The sequence below is a fragment of the Cervus canadensis genome, chromosome 18 (assembly GCF_019320065.1).
Source record: "Cervus canadensis isolate Bull #8, Minnesota chromosome 18, ASM1932006v1, whole genome shotgun sequence".
Lineage (NCBI taxonomy): Eukaryota > Metazoa > Chordata > Mammalia > Artiodactyla > Cervidae > Cervus > Cervus canadensis.
The window spans coordinates 12,751,985-12,771,084 of record NC_057403.1 but is presented as its reverse complement, the minus strand read 5'-3'; the positions used below and the strand labels follow the sequence as shown (position 1 = coordinate 12,771,084).

The following is a 19,100-nucleotide window of genomic DNA, read 5'->3' as shown; positions in this document are numbered from 1 at the left end:
TATTCTTGCCTGGAGAATCCCCATGGACAGAGGAACCTGCATTTAGTTGCTCAGTCATGTCCGACTCTGTGTGACCCCATGGACTATAGCCCATCAGGCTCTTCTGTCCATGGAGATTCTCCAGGCAGGAATACTGAAGTGGGTTGCCATGCCCTCCTCCAGGGGATCTTCCCAACCCAGGGATCGAACCCAGGTCTACCACATTGGAGGCGTACTCTTTACCATTTGATCCACCAGGGAAGCCCATGGTCACAAAGAGTTGGACACAACTCAGTGACTAACACACCTGCTCCTTACTAGAGGTGGGACCTGGGGCAAGTCATTTCCCCTCCCCCAGGCTTTTCCTCATCTGCCCAAACACCTGCAGCAAATGCCCACATCTCCCAGGATTGTCTTAAGGATTCAAACCACAAACTCCACACTGATTCAACAAATTTATTGAGACCTCTTGGGACCTAAGCCCTGTAGAAAAGAGAGATGAATCAGCTTTCACACTCAGGAAGGTCATGGTTGGAAACTGGTAACTATAAAAACAACACAGCCACTAAGTGCTTTGGATTGGGAAGGGATATAAGGAGGATGTAGTGTTTATAAATCTGGAATCGAACACTAACCGCCAAGAGAGGCAGGAGGTTGGGCGGGACCTCCCACGAAGAGATGAGCTTGGAACCATCTAGAAAGGGTCTTGCCACTGACATAGCCGAGTGCCCACAGGTCTCTGGAGCTCACTGCAGGCTGGCCCACTGCAGGGACGTGTAGACCACCTTACCATCGGGCTGCGGGGAGCAAAGCAGCAGTGTCTTTCTGACACTGGTGCCCAGGCGGCCAGCCGAAACCAGGTCCTGGAGTGGGATGGGATCCCCGGGAGCCCAGCACTGGGCGATGTAATGAGCGTGGAAACGCAGCGGGTCGCCTGGGTGAAGGAGAGAGGCAGGTAGCAGTTTCCACTGGTGGAGAACTGGAAGACACCGGGACCTCCAACACGGAGGGGATCTCAATGCATCCAGCCATCACTACCAATATTGCAAAAGACACCCTTGGGCCTGGGGGGTGGAGCAAGTTGACACATTATGTATATCTTATTTAAAAACAAGTAACTGAATATATCACTGTCAGTCAAAGTCATGAGGAACTCAAAGGGTATCATGTATATCGTATCATAAATATCCAATGAGAAGTGACTCAGACTAAAAGAAGAGAACGATTTACAACAGGAGGGCATAATAAAATAGAATTAAGGAGTCAACCAAATTTTTCTGAAAAGGGTCAGATAGTAAATATTTTCAGTTTTGTGGGCCATGCTGCAAATACTCAACTCTGCCAATCTAGCACCATAGCATCCACTGACCATATGTAAACAAACAGAGCTGTGTTCCAATAAAACTTTATTAAAAAAAAACCTGTCTGTGCCTCATTTGATGGGCTAGGGGGAGGGGGGCTATACTCTGCTCCCAGGTTAGATGAACCTGACCAAGTAGAGTAGGACCCTGAGTAAGGCACTATACAGAAAACTAACAGGTAACATAAATCTAAAAGAGCAAGTCTTCCAGCAATTCCCTGGGTATTTATCTGAAAAAAAGTGAAAACACTAATTCAAGAAGATAAACGCACCCCTATGTACATTGCAACATTATTTACAATAGCCAAGATATGGAAGGGCTTCCCAAGTGGCTCAGTGGTAAAGAATCTGCAATGTATATGTATTATTAAATATAGTAATGTACATAACACTACAAAATAAGATTTACGTTTTATTCTATATGTCTTCTGTGAGAGTTTTTTTCCCCCTCTTTGTTCATTTACTAAACTGCTCTCCAAAAAAGCTTGGGTTCCCAAGTGTTTCCTGTTTTTCCATGGTTTCAGAGGCTGAGAAAAGGAGACCAAAAAAGGGGGGAAACGCAGACCGTGGTGGGATTGTGAAGAAAAATGTCACCAGAGGTCCCGACACAAACTCACCAGGATAGACCAGGAAGTCGCCCCCGAACTTGCCAGCGGCACTGAGGAAGAAGCCTCGTTCCCACAGGTCTCTGTAGATGCTGTAGCGAAGCTCGTGGGCAGGGCGGCCAGCATGGGGCCAGTCTTTGGACTGGACACGCCAGTCCAGGGGCCTAGCCTTGATGGGCCGCGGCCGAGCAGTGGCCAACTGGATAAGCAGAGCAGACCTCGGTAAGGGGGCCACTCCATTTGAAGGCCCTGGCTGGGGAGAGGAGCCTGGTGGGGAAGAATCCAAGAGAGTTTGATGAATCCAAGGGGCAAGGCTTTTTTGTCAGGCCCCAGGGAGGATCAGCCAAAAATCCCCCAAGGATCTCTTCCCTCTTTCCCCTGGTCCGTGGACTCCAACCCCCACCTTCAAATGCTTCCTCATGCTCTCCAGCAGCCTGGCCAGCACTGGCCTCATTCTCTTCGGCAGCTTGCTTCCCACCGGCCTCCTGGCTCCCACTGGTCCCTGATTCCTGTTCCAGCTTTAGCTTCTTCGCAGCCTGGCCCTCTGTAATCTTCTCTAGGAGCTCCTGACGACGGATCTCTCGGGCCTCAGCTGCCAGAGCGCTTTGCTCCTGGAAACCCTGCTCTTGCTGACGCTTGAAGGATGCCAGTGCCTGAGAAGTAAACTTTGCTGTATTATCAGGATTCAGACATGCCCTGCCTTAGAAATCCTAACTCTGGCCCTTCCAAACCTCGGGAAGTGAACCCGGGGATCCTACTATCCTACTCTCACAGAATTCCAGAATCCAGGACTCTCAGAGCCCTCCCACCCAGGAATCAGTCGTCCCCAGCCTCTCCTCCTGCAGGTCCCCTGGAGGGGCGCCCCTAGCCTGCCCCCACTTACCAGGCTGTGTTGGCGGGGGTCCGGGCGCGGGGCGCTGACTAGGGTCACTGCGCCGATCTCGGCCAGCAGTCGCGCCTCCTCAGGCATCAGCAGCAGTGGGAGGCCCAGGCGCGAGTTCTGGCGGGGCCCGCGGGGCAGGGCGCCCACCGTGCGGCCCCCCACGCCCAGGCGCTCCCGCAGCGCCTGCACCGCCTCGGCCCCCCATACCAGGGAGCGGCCGTTCGCCACCTCCACCACCAGCATCCTCCTGCGGGAAGCCAGGGGCACAACAGTCACACACCGGGCAGCACGCCTCTCGCCGCGGGATTCGCGCCGCTGGGAGGGTGCCCACCGCCTAGCTGGGGGTCTCGGCGAGGCCCCGCCCCTGAGGCTCGTGGGGCGGAGCCTCGCTCCGAGCTGCGTTCGCCACCTGCTGAGCGGGAGCGCCAGTCCCGCCCCCTGGGCGCCGGGCTCCGCCCCCGGGCGATCCCGCCAGGCCCCGGGGCTGACCCAGACGAGGACCCGCCCCGAAAGGAGCGCCGGGGCCCCGCCGGGGCGCCTCGGGCCCTGCGGTCAGCATTCTGGCCAGGGGCGAGACTGGCCGCGCGGGCCCCCGCGCCTGGCGGCAAAGCCTGCCGTAGGGCGGACCACGCCCCCTCCGAAAGGTCCTTTTCGGCGTCGCCCTCCGGTGTTCCCGTCAGGTGTCGGGACCTCCGGAGACCAAAGCCCCCCGAGGCCACTACCCCTTGGGGGTTCCTCGGGGACCCTTCTTTCTGAGCCCTCGAGGTCCAGCCTCAGGTCCCCGCTCTGAGTCCGGCTCGCAGAATGCGAAGCCCCGCCCCCGCCCGAGCGCGGCCGCTTCGTACGTTCGGAAGTCCTCGGCTCAGCCCATCGCGGCCCCGCCCCCTCCCGAAGACGCGGGGTTAGGCGTTCGGACATCCTCGGCTCAGCCGATCGCGGCCCCGCCCCCTCCCGAAGACTAGGCGTCAGGCGTTAGGACGGCCTCGGCTCACGTCAAGCCCACAACCTGAGGCCCCACCCCCTTCGGCCGCGGGCTCTCTCCCCGGTTGGAGTTCCCGCCACACGACCGAACCCACAGCCGGAAGCCCAGTGCGTTCTCCGCTCGGGCGGGCTCAACCCGCTCGTGAGCGCTCCCTTCAGAATGTGGCACCGTCCTCTGACGGAACCAGCTATTCACCTCGTAAACACCAGCTCGCAGTCCCGGCGGAGCCACCCCCTACGTAGCGCGCCACGCGGGGTTTCCTCCACCCCCCCATGCCGACCCCCTGCGTCGGTGTCGTCACGCCGCCACCTCAGCGGAGCGGGAAGTCTGGAGCCCGCCCCGTAGGGCCGAAGCCCTGCCTTCCCCCTAAAGTGTAAATCCCTCGAGCCCGCCCCTCGAAGCGCACCTCCCTCCTCGGTTCCGGAACTAGGAAACGGGCAGCTCGCCACGCTGGCCCCGCCCCTTGAGGTCGGACGCTGTTTGCTCCACCCCCTAGGGGGGGGCTTCTGGGCCCCGCCTCTTTCGTAAGGCCAAAGCCCGTGGCTCCGCCTCCGTCCTAAACCTGAGACTCCGCCTATGAGCAACCCAAGGTCGCGTCTACTCGACTACCTCCGAAGGGAGCCGAGACTGTGGCCCCGCCCACGTCCGGCCGAAGCTCTTGGCTCCGCCCACAACCGAACCTACTCGACCACCTCCGAAAAAATCCGAAGCTTGTGGCCCCGCCTCCAAATCGCCCCCGGATTCTGGCTGAAGGAACCTGGAGCGGAGGCCCCGCCTCCCCCTGACAGCTCAGCTCCAGGTCCCGCCTCTTTCCGGGGTCCCGCGGCGCCCTCGGAGCCCGAAGCTTCTGGCCCCACCCCTTCCCGAGCCGAAGCCCCGCCCTTGGCGTGCTCGCAGCGGGGTAGATCCGAGCCTGGCCGGGTCCCGCCGCCGGGTAGTGCTCTCGGCGCCGCGACCGCGCTCCTTCCCCGTCCAGCCCGGACACCGCTAGGCGCTGCGCGCACGACCCCGGACCGCGCAGCTCTGCAGGCCCCCCGAAAGAGGCTGGGGGGTGCGGGGGCGTGCTGGGCGGGGTAGGCGTGGCCGGACCCACGATAGCCCGCGGGCCAGGACTGCTCGGCCGCCTCTTGCCCTGCGGGCGGCGCAGAGCCGCGGGTCCAGGTGGGCCGGGGTGTGGAGGCGCCCAGGAGACCGGGAGGGGTCTGGACAGTGTGGGGTCGCTACGGATCGGCGGACTGATGGGGTGCGGGGGCGGCGCCGGGAGCGCGGCCGAGCTCCGGGGTGGCATGGTCGAGCTCCCGGGTGGCGTAACCGCCTGTGGCTTTGCCCAGAGCGGATATGAGCCGCGCTTGGTGATATGAGCCCCGGGACTCGGGCTGGTACTGGGGAGCGGGCAGGTTCTCCGGCTTCAGACAGGAGAAGGAACTCGAGCTCGGAGAAAGGTGGAGGCTGGAGACCTGGACTCCTCTGAGGCCCCCTCGAAGAACGGCAGGGGCTTTGGAGAGCAGTGTTTTCGGAGGAGGGAGCGCCCAGGGATAAGAGGAGAGGGGCTGGTGTTGCTTGATCGTTTACGGAGGAGGGGGCCGCCAGGTTTGGATTCCTGAGTTCTCAAAGGAGAAGAGATCTGGGGGGCCTGGATTCTCAAAAGAGAGGTCCTGGGGTTAACCCTCTATCCTCAAAGGAGGAAGGGCCTGGAGGTCGGGATTCCTGTGTTCTCAGAGGAGAGGAGCTGAGGGTAGGGCTCCTTGATCTTTGACAACTGGGAATTCGGACGGGGGCAGATTCCTAAATCCTCTGAGGACGAGGGGCTGGCGGCTGGACTTCTGGGTTCTCACTGTGAACGTCTGCCCCTCCCCTAGAACATGTCGCCCGAAGAATGGACATATCTAGTGGTTCTTCTTATCTCCATCCCAATCGGCTTCCTCTTTAAGAAAGCTGGTGAGTCAGGTTCCCTCCTCAGCGGAGAATAAGGGGGGGCGGGCAGAATGGGGGACCCCGTGGAAAGTTCTACACTGATGCTGTGCCTTCTCCCTGCAGGACCTGGGCTGAAGAGATGGGGGGCGGCGGCCGTGGGCCTGGGGCTCACCTTGTTCACCTGTGGCCCCCACACTTTGCATTCTCTGGTCACCATCCTTGGGACCTGGGCGCTCATTCAGGCCCAGCCCTGGTGAGGATTTGGTGGGAGGAGGAGGGGGAGCACAGAGCGGGTGGAGGATGCAACCTGTTTCCTCTTGGGGTCTTTCTCTGTTTCCGCCTCGGTCTCTGGATGTCTCTTGTGCGCCTCGAGATTCTCTGTGTCACATGTCTGGTCTGTTCCTCCTCTCCTGCCTTTTTCTGGGTCTCGTCCCTGTGTGTTTGGCCTGTCCCTTGACGGCCATGTCATGGATTTAGGAGAGAGGAGGGCGTTACTGGTCTGCTGGCCCTGGTATTCTCTCTCTTTCTCCCTCCCCTCTCTCCCTCCCTCCCAGAAACAAATGGAGGCGTGAAGGGTCTTCACCCCGCAGCCTCTCTCTCCATCCCGTCCTTGTTCCGTGTTGCTGTGTTTCTCTGCAGCTCTTTCAGTCATGTTCATTCCATACACTCCCCTCTCCTGTCTCTGAAAGTGGGTGGTGGGGGGTGGGATCTGCAGCTGGAATCCAGGGGGGACCGAGGCAAGACCTCCGGCACCCAGCGCAACAGACCTCCTGTCTTGTCTCAGCTCCTGCCACGCCCTGGCCCTCGCCTGGACCTTCTCCTACCTGCTTTTCTTCCGTGCGCTCAGCCTGCTGGGCCTGCCCACTCCCACGCCCTTCACCAACGCCGTCCAACTGCTGCTGACGCTGAAGGTCAGGCTCCCCCCACACCCCCAGCCCTCCCTGGGTGCCCGTGAACCAGCCCATCTTTACCTTCTCCTCCCTGGGGAGGCAGAGGAGGCGGGTCGGTCTCTCCCACGCACTCCGCTGAGGGCAGGACTTCACCTCTCAGCTCTTCCCCAGGGTAAAAAAAGTACCCAAAGCTATATAACTGTGGGTGTCAGTGGGTGGCTGGGCTAAAGTGCATCTTTGTAGCAAGCCACGTTGCAAAGGAGGAAAAAAAAAACAGCTTTGGGCAGAGAGCACTGAGCTGAGGGCACAAAAGCAGAACACCATGTCTGGCTTCCCATGACCTGGGAAGATGAGAGAAAACAGGTCTGCAGGCCCCACCGAGGGAGAAGAGGTTGCGCGCTCCTCCCGGGTGCTTCCTCTCGGTGATCGGAAGGGTCAGGCGGCAGTGGCGGCAGGGCTCTTCCAGCATCCCGTATTCCCGGGCGGGAGCTGAGGGGTGGGCAGGAGTGGGTCAGGAGTTGGAGGAAACCAGAGCCTCTCGGGACGCAGGGAGCAGCATGCTTGGAAGGGAGCCGGCCGCGTGCCGCCAGCCGTGTGCCAGGCACATGGACTGTCCATCAAGGGGAGACCGCAGCGCTGGCCAAGTCGGGCAGGGCCTGGCTGGCCCCAGTGAGGAGTTCCAACTTCTTCCTGTGGGGGCCCAAGAGGTTTTTCTGAAAACCTGTGAACAGGTTTACAGGTTTAAAAATACTTCCTCCAGATGCTGAAAAAACTGCAGCAGGAAGGGTAAGGTGAGGTGACATGGGACTCCTTTATCTAAGTCCAGCTGACAAACTGGCGGCTTGAGGCAGGCCTGGGGCAGCTAATCAGGGCCCCACCAGGAGGCCTGGCATGTAGGATAACCTGGGGCGAGTTTTTGTTGATGTTTACCTCGGCCAGGGCTGGATGAGGAAGGGTCCTGGTCCCAAGGGGCCGAGAGGAGGAAGCCCAGAAGGAAAAGGACTTGGGTAGATTCGAGAAGGTCGGTCAAGGGTCACGGCCAGGCCCCAGGCAGTCTTATCAATAAAGGGATTAAAAACACGGGAATACAAACCCAAGGTTCACTCCTGCCTGCCTCCACCATCTGCCAGCTGAACCCCGGCTGAAGCTGGAAGACACATGTCAGGCCAGCCTGGGGTCTGTGTGCAGAAGGATAGAGAGCAGGCTGGGGGGCCAGGCTCAGCATATTCAGCCCAGTGGTGGAGGCAAAGTGAAAGGGACAGACTCAGAGACTTCAGGGACTCGACCTGGGGAGCGAGGAAGGTTTCCAGTCTAAGCAGCTTTTGAATGCTCATTAGCATTTGATGGGGCTTCCCTGGTGGCTCAGCTGGTAAACAATCCGCCTGCAATGCAGGAGACCTGGGTTCGATCCCTGGGTTGGAAAGATCCCCTGGGGAAGGGAAAGGCTACCCACTCCAGCATTCTGGCCTGGAGAATCCCAAGGACTGGCATTTGACGAGGGGAGAGACCAGATGAACACCTGCTTCGGGGAATAGCTAAAACCGTTTTACACTTGGGATGTGTTAAATTCGAGGTGCCCAGAAGTCATCCATCCATGTATTAATGACAAGATGCAGCTGCTTTTTTTTTTTTTTTTTTAATTTATTTTGGCCATGCCACATGGCTTGTGGGATCTTGTTTCCCAACCAAGCATCATCAAACCCGGGCCCTGGTAGTGAAAGCAACAAGTCCTAACCGCTGGACCCCCGGGGAATTCCCTGGAGGCAGCTTGGTGGACAGGCTTGGAGCTTGGAACACGGAAAGATGGAACTTAGAGAAAAAAAGACAGAGGGGCCCAGGAGGGAGCCCTTACTCGTCATTAGATGCTCAGAGCTGCCCGAGGAGCAGCGCCTTGGCATCCAGCCCCATGGGGCCGCCCAGCACGGTCGTGAACGGGAGGTGGGTGTGAGGAGGCCGGGGTCTGAGCTGTCCTCCCGCATGCCCCTTCCTCCCAGCTGGTGAGTCTGGCCAGTGAAGTTCAGGACCTGCACGTGGCCCAGAGGAAGGAAATGGCCTCGGGCTTCAGCAAGGGGCCCCCCCTGGGGCTGCTGCCGGACGTGCCCTCTCTGATGGAGACCCTCAGCTACAGCTACTGCTACGTGGGAATCATGACAGGTGAGCGTGCCCGCCCCGGGCCTGCCTCTGCCCGGACTCTGCTGTCTGTTCTGTGTTCCTGCCCCCCGCCCCCGGCCCCCCATTCCAGCCTCTGCTGCTCTGAGCGTGAGCCTCTGAGCCCCAGTCCATGTCTCCCTCTCCCACTGGCCCCAGGGACCCTCCAGAGTAGACACAGATTGTTCTCAGCCTCAGTGATTCCTTGTAACTTACTGGGAGCACACAGGAGATTAAGGAGAAAGATGGATGTCACCCTAATGTGTCTGCCGCCCAGGCCACAAGGATTCACAGCGTATGATCCCATTTTTAGTTTCAGGACGTATTTTTCATTACCGTTGACCTCGTAGAAGGTTTTGACTTCTGTAACAACTGTATCGAGCTGTGATTACCATATTCACCCATTCACAACCACATCCAGTTTGCTGGGTTTGAGTCTCTCTATGGAGAAAGAAATGGCAACCCACTCCAGTGTTCTTGCCTGGAAAATCCCATGGACGGAGGAGCCTGGTAGGCTACAGTCCATGGGGTCGCAAAGAGTCGGACACGACTGAGTGACTTCACTTTCACTTTCACAGAGTTTTGCAACATGACTACTGTGCAATTTCGTCACCTCAGAAAGAACCCCTGCACCCTTTACCATCATCTGCCCAACCTCCAACTGCCTCCATTCCCTGAAAGCACTAATTGACTTTCTCTATGTGTTTGCCTACCCTGAACATCTATAAATGGAATCATACAGCGTGTGGTCCTCTGTTAGACTTTCAGCACTTCTGTTAAAGCCCTCTGCTCCCTCCCCAGGCCAAGCCATCATTTTATCCAAAGTGTAGCAGTCCCCTCTTTTCCGTCACTGTCCCTCTGCAGCCCCTCCCTGCTCAGTGGCTGAGGGGTCTCCTGAAAAAGCAAAATAATAATCTAGCCCTTCCCTGGTGGGAGAGGCCTTCAGTGTTTACCCTAGCGCTGAGAAAAAACCCCCAGAGTCCTTGGAGAAGGAAATGGCTACCCACGCCAGTACTCTTTCCTTGGCAATCCCACAGACAGAGGAGCCTGGCGGGCTACAGTCCATGGGTTTGCCGAGAGTTAGATGTGACTGAATGCATACACATGCATGCTCAACAAATACAAACAAGTTGGTGGTTTTACACAAACAGAAAGCATGCTTACAGCCAGCACCCCATCAGGTAATCTTCCCAGCACACCGCTGGTCCCTCCTGCTGCCTTAGTTGCTGCCGCCCGAGGGCAACCACTCTCTGGACTGCTAAGAGCATAGGTTAGTGTTGTCTGCTTGGGGACATTATGTGAATAGAATCAAATACAGTATGTGTTCTTCTGTACTGGCTTATTTGCTCAATGGTATGCAGGACTTCTGCTGCATGGACTTGTACCTGGTTTGTTTTCCTGGCTGGATAGTATTCCATTGAGTGGATAAACCACAAGTTATCCAAAAATATACATACATATATATAAAACCAAACCCAAAGCCCTGGTCAGATCCCCCCCGGGTCTTGCCCCTGACACCCTCTGATTTCTTCTCAGGCCCCTGTCTTCCTCAAGGGATGCGCTGGTGCGCCTCCTGTTCCTCCCAGACCCCCAGGCCCCCCTGCCCACCTCCCTCCAAGTGTGCCAGGACCCCCTGGTTCTCGGACTCCTCTGTCCGAGACGCTCCCTAAGTGTCTGCTCCTCTTTCCCGCCGGGTCCCCTGTCTCCCCCTTTGTCCGCTCTCCCTTGCTCTCCGTTCTCCTCTCTCCCTGGTTCCCCCGGGCTCCCTGGTCCCTGGCCCATCTCCCCCGCCCGGAGACCGGCGCTCTGCCCGCCATCCCCACGCGCACATGCGCCTGACCGCGGCCCGCCCTCCCGCCACAGGCCCGTTCTTCCGCTACCGCACCTACCTGGACTGGCTGGAGCAGCCCTTCCCGGGGGCCGTGCCCAGCCTGCGGCCCCTACTGCGCCGCGCCTGGCCGGCCCCGCTCTTCGGCCTGCTCTTCCTGCTCTCATCACACCTCTTCCCGCTGGAGGCCGTGCGCGAGGACGCCTTCTACGCCCGCCCGCTGCCCGCCCGCCTCTTCTACATGATCCCCGTGTTCTTCGCCTTCCGCATGCGCTTCTACGTGGCCTGGATTGCCGCCGAGTGCGGCTGCATTGCCGCCGGCTTCGGGGCCTACCCCGTGGCCGCCAAAGCCCGGGCCGGGGGCGGCCCCACCCTCCAATGCCCACCCCCCAGCAGGTCAGGCGGCGGGAGGGAGGTGTCCCAAGACCCGGCCGGCCCCATCACCGCGGGCTGGCCCTGCCCCTAGCAGGGAGGAGAGTGGGGAGCAGCGGCGGGAGGGGGGCTGGTCTCCCACCGGTTGTCAACAGAGTGTCCCCCTTGGCCAGCACAGCCCTCCTCCCCTGTTCTCGGAAAACTCCTGAAACCTACAGGTCGCCCCCTGTTGTGTGCTTGTCAGCCCCTGGGGTAGTGAATTGCTCTCTGTTGCTAGGAAAAGGAAGGTGTATTCTAGCAACCACCGTGCTGCCCCTCTGTTGCCATGGTAGTGTCAGCCCGGTAACCCGGTTGTTCCTGGTTGCTCAGGATGCCATCGCTGGGCAGTGAGGAGCAGCCCCTTGTTGCTAGGGAAACCATTCCCTAGCAACAGAACTGCCCCTTTTTGCCTTTGTTGCTATGAGAACGGCGTCCCCTAAACTGCCCCCTTCTTCTCACAGGCCCTCCCCGTGAGACGTCATCACATAACATTTAAATGGCATTCGCTTTATTTATTTCTGGCTGCTGGGCACAGGCTTTCTCTGGTTGGGGCGAGCGGGGGCTACTCTTCGTCTGGGAGGCAAGGTTCTCCTTCCGGTGGCTTCTCTCCTTGCGGAGCACAGGCTCAGGAGCTGTTGCCCACCACCTCAGCTGCTCCAGGACATGTGGGGTCTTCCCAGACCAGCTATGGAACCCGTGTCAGCCCCCTGCATTGGCAGGCGGATCCTTACCCACCTGGGAAGTCCCAGAAATGGCATTCTCCACCATGCTGTCCTCTGGCCTGGGGTGGGGGGGGGGGCGGTGGCAGCGGACACCATTCTTAGTAACCACCAGAAGCCCTAGTAACTATGGATTAAGCTTGTTGCTGGCGAAGCTACTAGCCTAGTTCCTTCATCACGAGGCAGAGCACACTGCTAGTAGCCAGGGACTCCCTTGTTGCTAAGGATATGTTGCTCCTGTGTTGCTGGGGAAGTGGCACCCTGGCAGTCAGGAGTGGGCCCTCCCTCGGTTCCCTGCAGCTGTCCTCTGGCATTCAGGCTGGGGCTGGAAAAGCAGCCCCCTGATGTAAATTTTGAACGACTCCTTACTAGGGTTGGGCCATCCCCTCATAGTCACAACAGCCATTCCCTTGTGGGGGAAGTGGTGCCCCCACGCAACATTTCTTCCTTCTGCCAGAGTAACCAAAGGCAGGCCTCCAGTTGCTAGCGGGTATCCCCCAGAAGACGTCAAGCAGGAGCTGAAAGCTTTTCTAAACCTTCTGGGCCCTGCTCTTAATGGAAGCCCCGCTTCCATTATCAGAAGCAGCCAGTGGTTCAGGCAGGTCAGTGATAATCCCCCACTGCTCTGAGCGTTGGCACTGGTGACCCCGGAACCGCTGTATTGCTGGAGCTGATCCTTCTAGAACAGTCCTACAGACTGATAGCCAGCAAAGGCCTTTTCAGGACGCTTTTTTTAAACATCCTAGGCTTGTCGCTAAGCAATGCCCTTTCCCTAGCAACAGAGACCATCTAGGTGACAGGCGGGCCTAGAACATCTCCCTAGCAACCATGGACCACCTCGCTGTTAGGGCTGCTGTTTCCCCAACCACTGAAGGGTCCGAGGAGTTTAGAAAGGACTACTTGGAGGCTTCTCTGGATATGCTGAACTTGGTTGCTAAGGAACGGCCTTACCCTAGCATCTGAGACCATTGGCAGGTCAGGTTGCTAAGGACTCATAGCTTAGCAACCGTAACGCTTGCAGACTTTTCTGGCTGTTGCAGGCCCCCTTCCTAAGAGAAGGAGAATCCTATTGCTGTGGATCTGTGCACGTCCCACCCCACCCCCCAAAAAGGCACCCTCTGGGCTCCCCTCCCCTGTTGCCCTAGCAAATGCGACAGCCTGGGAGCTGTTGCCTGGCCAGACTCCCCTCCTTCGCGTCCGGGGCTGGGACAGGAGCCAGCGTCGGGAGGGGGCCTGGCTGAGCTGCATGTCTGTCCCCCACCCTGGTCCTCCACCCCTCCCCCAGTCCGGAGACGGCGGCTTCCGTGGAGTACGACTATGAGACCATCCGCAACATCGACTGCTACGGCACGGACTTCTGCGTGCGCGTGCGGGAGGGCATGCGCTACTGGAACATGACGGTGCAGTGGTGGCTGGCGCAGTACGTCTACAAGAGCGCGCCCGCCCGCTCCTACGTCCTCAGGTGAGCCCCCGGGCGCGGAGGACGGCACCAACTACATCCCCCAGCGGCCCCGGGGGCGCCCTGCGGCTCCCCCGGCGGGCCTCCGCCCCTGACGGTCATGGGAGCTGTAGTTTCTTGCGGCTCGGACTGCGTTACCGGGGTAAGCTCGTTCCTCTTTTTAATTTTTCTTTTCTTTTCTTTTTTTTCTTTGCTTTTTTCCCGCTGTGCTTTGCAACCTGCAGGATCTTAGCTCCCCGACCAGGATCTGAACCCACCCCCAGCAGTGAAAGGGCAGAGTCCTAACCACTGGACTGCCAGGGAGTTCCCTATCTATTCTTTTTCAGATTATTTTCCCTTATAAGCTATTACAGAGTATTGAGTAGAATTCCCTATACACAGTAACCAATACATTAAGTCCTGGTTGGTTATGTATTTTATATAGTTGTGTATGTTAACCGGAAACTCCCAATTTGTCCCTCCCCACGACCCAGTGTCCCCAACTCTTAAATGTGAGTAATGCTGTTAACCTGTTGTCATAGGTTGACGCAAGGAATAAGTGAGAGAAACTGTTAAATGCACTTACTGTGAGGCCTGAGCAGCTTTTATTATCCTTCACTCACCTGGTAATTCCTGAGTGGAGACTTTCTGTAAAGATAAGATAAACTGACAAATTTAGGAAGTAGGAGATCTTAAAGATGAAGAGATCTAGGCTCAGAGAGGTCAGGCCACCTGCCGAGTATCCGTCCGTCTTCCCCTCGACGCCAGGAGAGGTCAGGATGGATACACCATAACATGTCCTCATGATGAAGCAGTTAATCATGGCACCTCTGGAGCTAGACCTACCTGGATGTGCTGTCTAGTTTGGATTTAAAGACCCGCTCTGACCTTGTATGGGGAATGGAATAAAGGTGGGGAGGGGAGCAGGAGATGAGGCAGGGACTGGCCCGGTGGGCACTGATGGTGGCCTAGCGTAGGGACCAGTGGCCTAGAAGTGGATGAACTGGAGAGGTGAGGTCAGGGCTCGGCCCCCACCTGGATGGGGGTCGTGAGAGGAAATGCAGCGGGGTGCCCAGGTGGTGGGCGTGGGTGATGAAGGAGAGGAAGTCTGCGCAGGAGGAAGTTTCAGAAGCTGGCAGGCCAAGGAAGCCAGACTTGGGTTTAGTCTCGTTGAGTTTGAGGTGACGGTTGGATTTCCAGCCGGGGTGATTGGATAGACACCGAGTTGTGTGATTCTGGTGTGTTAGGGAGAGGTTGGTGTAAGAAGTGGACCCGTGAGCATCGTCAGCTGTGGTTGGAGCTTAAAGCTCTGGGGTCAAAGCACAGAGTGGACCCACATTTAGACCAGGGATTTTCAATGTCTGAGCTGCTCACTGGTGTCTGACTCTCTGCAACCCCACGGACTGTAGCCCGCCAGGCTCCTCTGTCCATGGGATTCTCCAGGCAAGAATACTGGAGTGGGTTGCCATTCCCTTCTCCAGGGCATCTTCCCGACCCAGGAATTGAACCCAGGTCTCCTGCATTGCAGGTGAATTCTTTACCATCAGAATCACCAGGGAAGCCCCGGACACTCTCAATGAGGGGGTGAGGGTGGGCAATTGTGCTGCGCCCCCAGGGGGCATTTGGCATGTCTGGAGACGCTCTATCATAATGGAGTCTAGTAGGCGGAGGCCTAAACGCCCACCCCCACCCCCACCCATCCTGAAGAATGACCCAGCCCCAGATGTCTGTAGCGCCAACAATGAGGGACCCTGGTGTAGACTGGGGGCCAGAGGAGGGGCCGGTGCAGACTCAGCCAGGGAGATAGGACAATGGCAAAGCATTTCTTCATTCCCTTCAGAGGAGCGAGGGTGTCAAGGAGGAGAGGCAGGAGGGAGGGTGTGTCTGCCCAGGCCAGGAGCTCCGGGGGGCGAGGGCAAATGTGACCCTGGGTGCGGGGGGGGCATGGTGGGAGGAAGTCCCCCGCATCCTTGCAAGGTGAAGTGAAAGCAAGATTGGAGTGGGTTCAAGAGAGGATGGAGTTGGGAGGCTAGAAGATTCTCAGGAGAGTGTTCACTGCATGGGGGAGGGCGGGGCCCGAGAAACTGGGAGAGACAGTAGCTGAGGGAGGGGCCAAGAGCTGGCTGTGCACACCCGGAGTTGGAGATGCTGGGCTCACTCTCACGAGCGTCCTCCTGTAAAGTCCTATCGGTTCTGGCAGCGCACAGCCAGAGGTAAAAGAAAGGAAACAGTATTGGTCCTGAGTGAGCATTAAACCAGATTTCAATGCGCAGCACAAGTAACCTCCTGCTGAGAAGTATCAAGATGGAAAGAAATCTCACCCTTTAAAAAAAAAAAAAAGTTCATCCATTTTATTTTTATTTTTTAAGTTGGAGTAGAGTTGTGTTCGTTTCAGGGGTACAGCAGAGTGAACCAGTTATATACATATACACGTATCCATTCTTTTTTGGTTTCTTTTCCCATACAGGTCATCACAAAGTATTGAGCAGAGTTCCCTGTGATATACAGTAGGTCCTTATTGAAAGGGAAAGTGTTCGTCACTCAGTCCTGTCTGACTCTTTGCAACCCCATGGTCTGGCCATGGAATTCTCTAGGCGAGAATCCTGGAGTGGGTTGCCAGTTCCCTTCTCCAGGGGGATCTTCCCCACCTAGGAACTGAACTCAGGTCTCTTGAATTTCTTCACCAACTGAGCCACCAGGAAAGCCACAAGAATACTGGAGCGGGTAGCCATTCCCTTCTCCAGGGCATCTTCCTGACCCAGGGGTCAAACCCAGGTCTCCCACACTGCAGGCAGATTCTTTAGCATCTGAGCCACCAGGGAAGCCTGTGGTCCTTATTAGTTATCTAGAAACCTCTCTCTTTTTTTACTATCCACTGCCACTTACAGGCCTTTACATAGCATGTTCTCAAGAGACACACAGCACTGTCCCTGCTTCCAGGTTCATCTGAAGTTCCCCTGGCAATTTCTTTGCCACCTGTGCTAGTTAAGGGTCTTTATCAACAAACCGCCTATCTCTGTCACCAGTGGGATAAAGCCACACAGCTGCAGGGAGATGGCTCCCAGGCCCTCAAGGAAAACATTCCTGGGCAGTAACAATTTCTAGAGGCCTCTTTCACCTTTTCAGAGATTGATATCTGCATCCAAAGAACAAAGGAAAGATGCTCAAACAGTAGATTTTTTTTTTTCTTCAAGGAACTGGCCTAAGGAAAGAAAAGGAGGGAAACATCTCCCCTGTCAACAACAGGGAGAATTTAGCCTTTTTATGGACATTGCTCCCTCCCCCACCTACCCCCACACAGCGGTCAGCGTCATTCCCTTCACTGAGTTTTTTGTTGTTGTTCAGTCACTAAGTCATGTCCGATTCTTTGCCATCATGGACTGCGGCACGCCAGGCTTCTCTGTCCTTCACTATCTCTTGGAGCTTGCTCAAACCCATGTCCGTCGAGTTGGTGATGCCATCCAACCATCTCGTCCTCTGCCGCCCCCTTCTCCTCCTGCCTTCAATCTTCCCCAGCATCAGGGTCATATTTGTACTTTAAGCACCCGGACATGCCAGAGGCCAACCTTGGTGCCCGTGGGCAGGAACTCAGACCACAGTCCTTGGCTGTAATTTGTGGGCACCCCGTGGAAGTGGGGGTTGGAGCCTGAATCTGTGGGTCTTCAAGGGCTAGCATTTTTGGAATCAGTAAGGAGAAGGGACCATGGCTGGAGATGTCTGAGTCTTCGTGGATCAGGAATTATACTCCTAGATCCTCAAATCCTTAGGAAATGGTGGGGACTTGATTCCTAGGTCCTGACGGAAGAGTGTTGGGAGGGGGTTGCTGAGAAGACAGTAGAGACTCCTGGTTCTGAGGGAGGAGGCTAGGGCCTGGACCCCTGATCTGAGGGAGGAGAGGCTGGGGGTCTGCACCCCTGGCTTTCAGGGAGAAAGGGCTGAGGATCTGGAAGTCTTGGGTCTGAGGGAGGAGGGGCGGGGGCTCTGGACCCCCGGGTCTGGAGGAGGGGCGGGGGGTCTGGACCCCCGGGTCTGGAGGAGGAGCAGGGTGTCTGGACCCCACCGGTCTGGAGGAGGGGCAGGGGGTCTGGACCCCCGGGTCTGGAGGAGGGGCAGGGGGTCTGGACCCCCGGGTCTGAGGGGGGAGGCGTGGGGCCTGGACCCCCGGGTCTGAGGGAGGAGGGCGGGGTCTGGACCCCCGGGTCTGGAGAGGGGTGGGGCTCTGGACGCCCGGGTCTGAGGGAGGCGCGGGGCCTGGACCCCCGGGTCTGAGGGGGAGGCGTGGGGCTGGACCCCCGGGTCTGAGGGAGGAGGGGCGGGGCGTCTGGACCCCCGGGTCTGGAGAGGGGCGGGGGCTCTGGACGCCCGGATCTGGAGGAGGGGCGGGGGCCTGCACCCCCGGGTCTGAGGGGGGAGGCGTGGGGCTGGACCCCCAGGTCTGAGGGGGGAGGCGTGGGGCTGGACCCCCGGGTCTGAGGGGGGAGGCGTGGTGCCTGGACCCCCAGGTCTGAGGGAGGAGGGGCGGGGGCGTCTGGACCCCCAGGTCTGGAGGAGGCGTGGGGGCCTGGACCGCCGGGTCTGAGGGGGGAGGCCTGGGGCCTGGACCCCCGGGTCTGAGGGGGGAGGCGTGGGGCTGGACCCCCGGGTCTGAGGGGGGAGGGGCGGGGCGTCTGGACCCCCGGGTCTGGAGGAGGGGCGGGGGCTCTGGATGCCCGGCTCTGGAGGAGGCGCGGGGGCCTGGACCCCCGGGTCTGAGGGGGAGGCCGGGGTCTGCACCCCAGGCCCTGATTCCCGCCCCCCACCCCGCCCCCCGCAGGAGTGCGTGGACCATGCTGCTGAGCGCCTACTGGCACGGCCTGCACCCTGGTTACTACCTGAGCTTCCTCACCATCCCGCTGTGCCTGGCAGCCGAGGGCCAGCTGGAGTCGGCCCTCCGGTGGCGGCTGGGTCCCCGGGGCCAGAAGGCCTGGGACTGGGTGCACTGGTTCCTGAAGATGCGGGCCTATGACTACATGTGCATGGGCTTCGTGCTGCTGTCGCTGCGCGACACCCTCCGCTACTGGGCCTCGGTCTACTTCTGCGTGCACGTCCTGGCGCTGGCGGCCCTGGCGCTGGGGCTGGCCCTAGGCCGCCGCGGCCCCGGGCGGCGGAAGTCGGCGGCCCCGGCCCCCAGCCCGGCCTCGGGAAAGCTCCGGGAAGAGTGAGCCCTCGCCACACGCCCTCTGCCGCTCGTCCGGCCCCCGCGCTTTGGTCTAGGAATCCCATGAACCAGGCTGCCGCCGCCCTTCCCAGGAAGAGATTGGAATTTGGCCAGGGGCCTGGAGAGGATTCCCCGGCTCAGCGGCCTGCCTGGCAGACCAAGGCCGGGGCGCGCCTGCTTCCCTGGCTGCCACCACCCCCGCCCCGGTGATCAGTTTTCCCTCCCGTAAAAATCAAGATAAATGCCCAGAGAGAGTCTCCGTTGTCCCTGCCCAGGGCCTGCTATTCAGAGAGCTGTGTCTCCCGCCGCACCGGGCCGACGGGCCACAGGGCTTCTTGGGCAGACGGCTGCACGGTGTGGGGGTCGGAGCCTCAGGGCGGGTCCGGGGGTCGGGTGGGGGGAGGTGGGCGCTTTCTGGCCGCTTTCGCTCCACGTCCTCTCGGTAGACCCGCACGGAGTGTGACCCTGTTGGAAGGGAGAAGCCGCGGTGCGGAGCTTTCGTGGGCTCCATCTGAGCCAGACAAGGGTTCCCGCGCTCCTGTAGCCTCCTGTCATCCCCGGGCCTGGGACAGGTTCAGAATGTGTAAATCTTTCCCAATAAAGTGTCACACGGAGACTCTGTGGGATGTCTGTGGACGGTCAACCAGGGTGGGGGGACCGCATACCTCCAGCATCCCGCCGCGAGGTGTCACCGCCCGGGCCTCTGTGGGTCCCTGCTCCCAGGAGGCCTACCGGCAGCGGCCCTG

The 19,100-nt window shown here is 58.8% G+C and overlaps 2 protein-coding genes across 5 annotated transcripts; one reads left to right on the top strand and one right to left on the bottom strand.

Moving 5' to 3' along the window:
* Positions 1-421: 421 nt before the first annotated feature.
* TSEN34 (tRNA splicing endonuclease subunit 34) lies at positions 422-4,338 on the bottom strand. Of its 3 annotated transcripts, none has more exons than XM_043436999.1 (5): positions 4,216-4,338; positions 2,828-3,074; positions 2,348-2,597; positions 1,957-2,211; positions 422-913 (listed from the first exon to the last, which is right to left on the bottom strand). In XM_043436999.1, the coding sequence occupies exons 2-5, from the start codon at positions 3,068-3,070 to the stop codon at positions 726-728; spliced, it is 936 nt and encodes a 311-aa protein (XP_043292934.1). In that variant the 5' UTR covers positions 3,071-3,074; positions 4,216-4,338; the 3' UTR covers positions 422-725. The 3 variants fall into 3 exon arrangements, with proteins under 3 accessions (XP_043292934.1, XP_043292932.1, XP_043292933.1); XM_043436997.1 differs by lacking the exon at positions 4,216-4,338 and adding an exon at positions 4,005-4,186; XM_043436998.1 differs by lacking the exon at positions 4,216-4,338 and adding an exon at positions 3,550-3,648.
* Positions 4,339-4,671: 333 nt separating this feature from the next.
* MBOAT7 (membrane bound O-acyltransferase domain containing 7) lies at positions 4,672-18,970 on the top strand. Of its 2 annotated transcripts, none has more exons than XM_043436993.1 (8): positions 4,672-4,970; positions 5,669-5,747; positions 5,847-5,976; positions 6,508-6,634; positions 8,608-8,767; positions 10,625-10,985; positions 13,005-13,181; positions 17,971-18,970. In XM_043436993.1, the coding sequence occupies exons 2-8, from the start codon at positions 5,672-5,674 to the stop codon at positions 18,356-18,358; spliced, it is 1,419 nt and encodes a 472-aa protein (XP_043292928.1). In that variant the 5' UTR covers positions 4,672-4,970; positions 5,669-5,671; the 3' UTR covers positions 18,359-18,970. The 2 variants fall into 2 exon arrangements, with proteins under 2 accessions (XP_043292928.1, XP_043292929.1); XM_043436994.1 differs by lacking the exon at positions 4,672-4,970 and adding an exon at positions 5,025-5,399.
* The last annotated feature ends 130 nt before the right edge of the window (positions 18,971-19,100 follow it).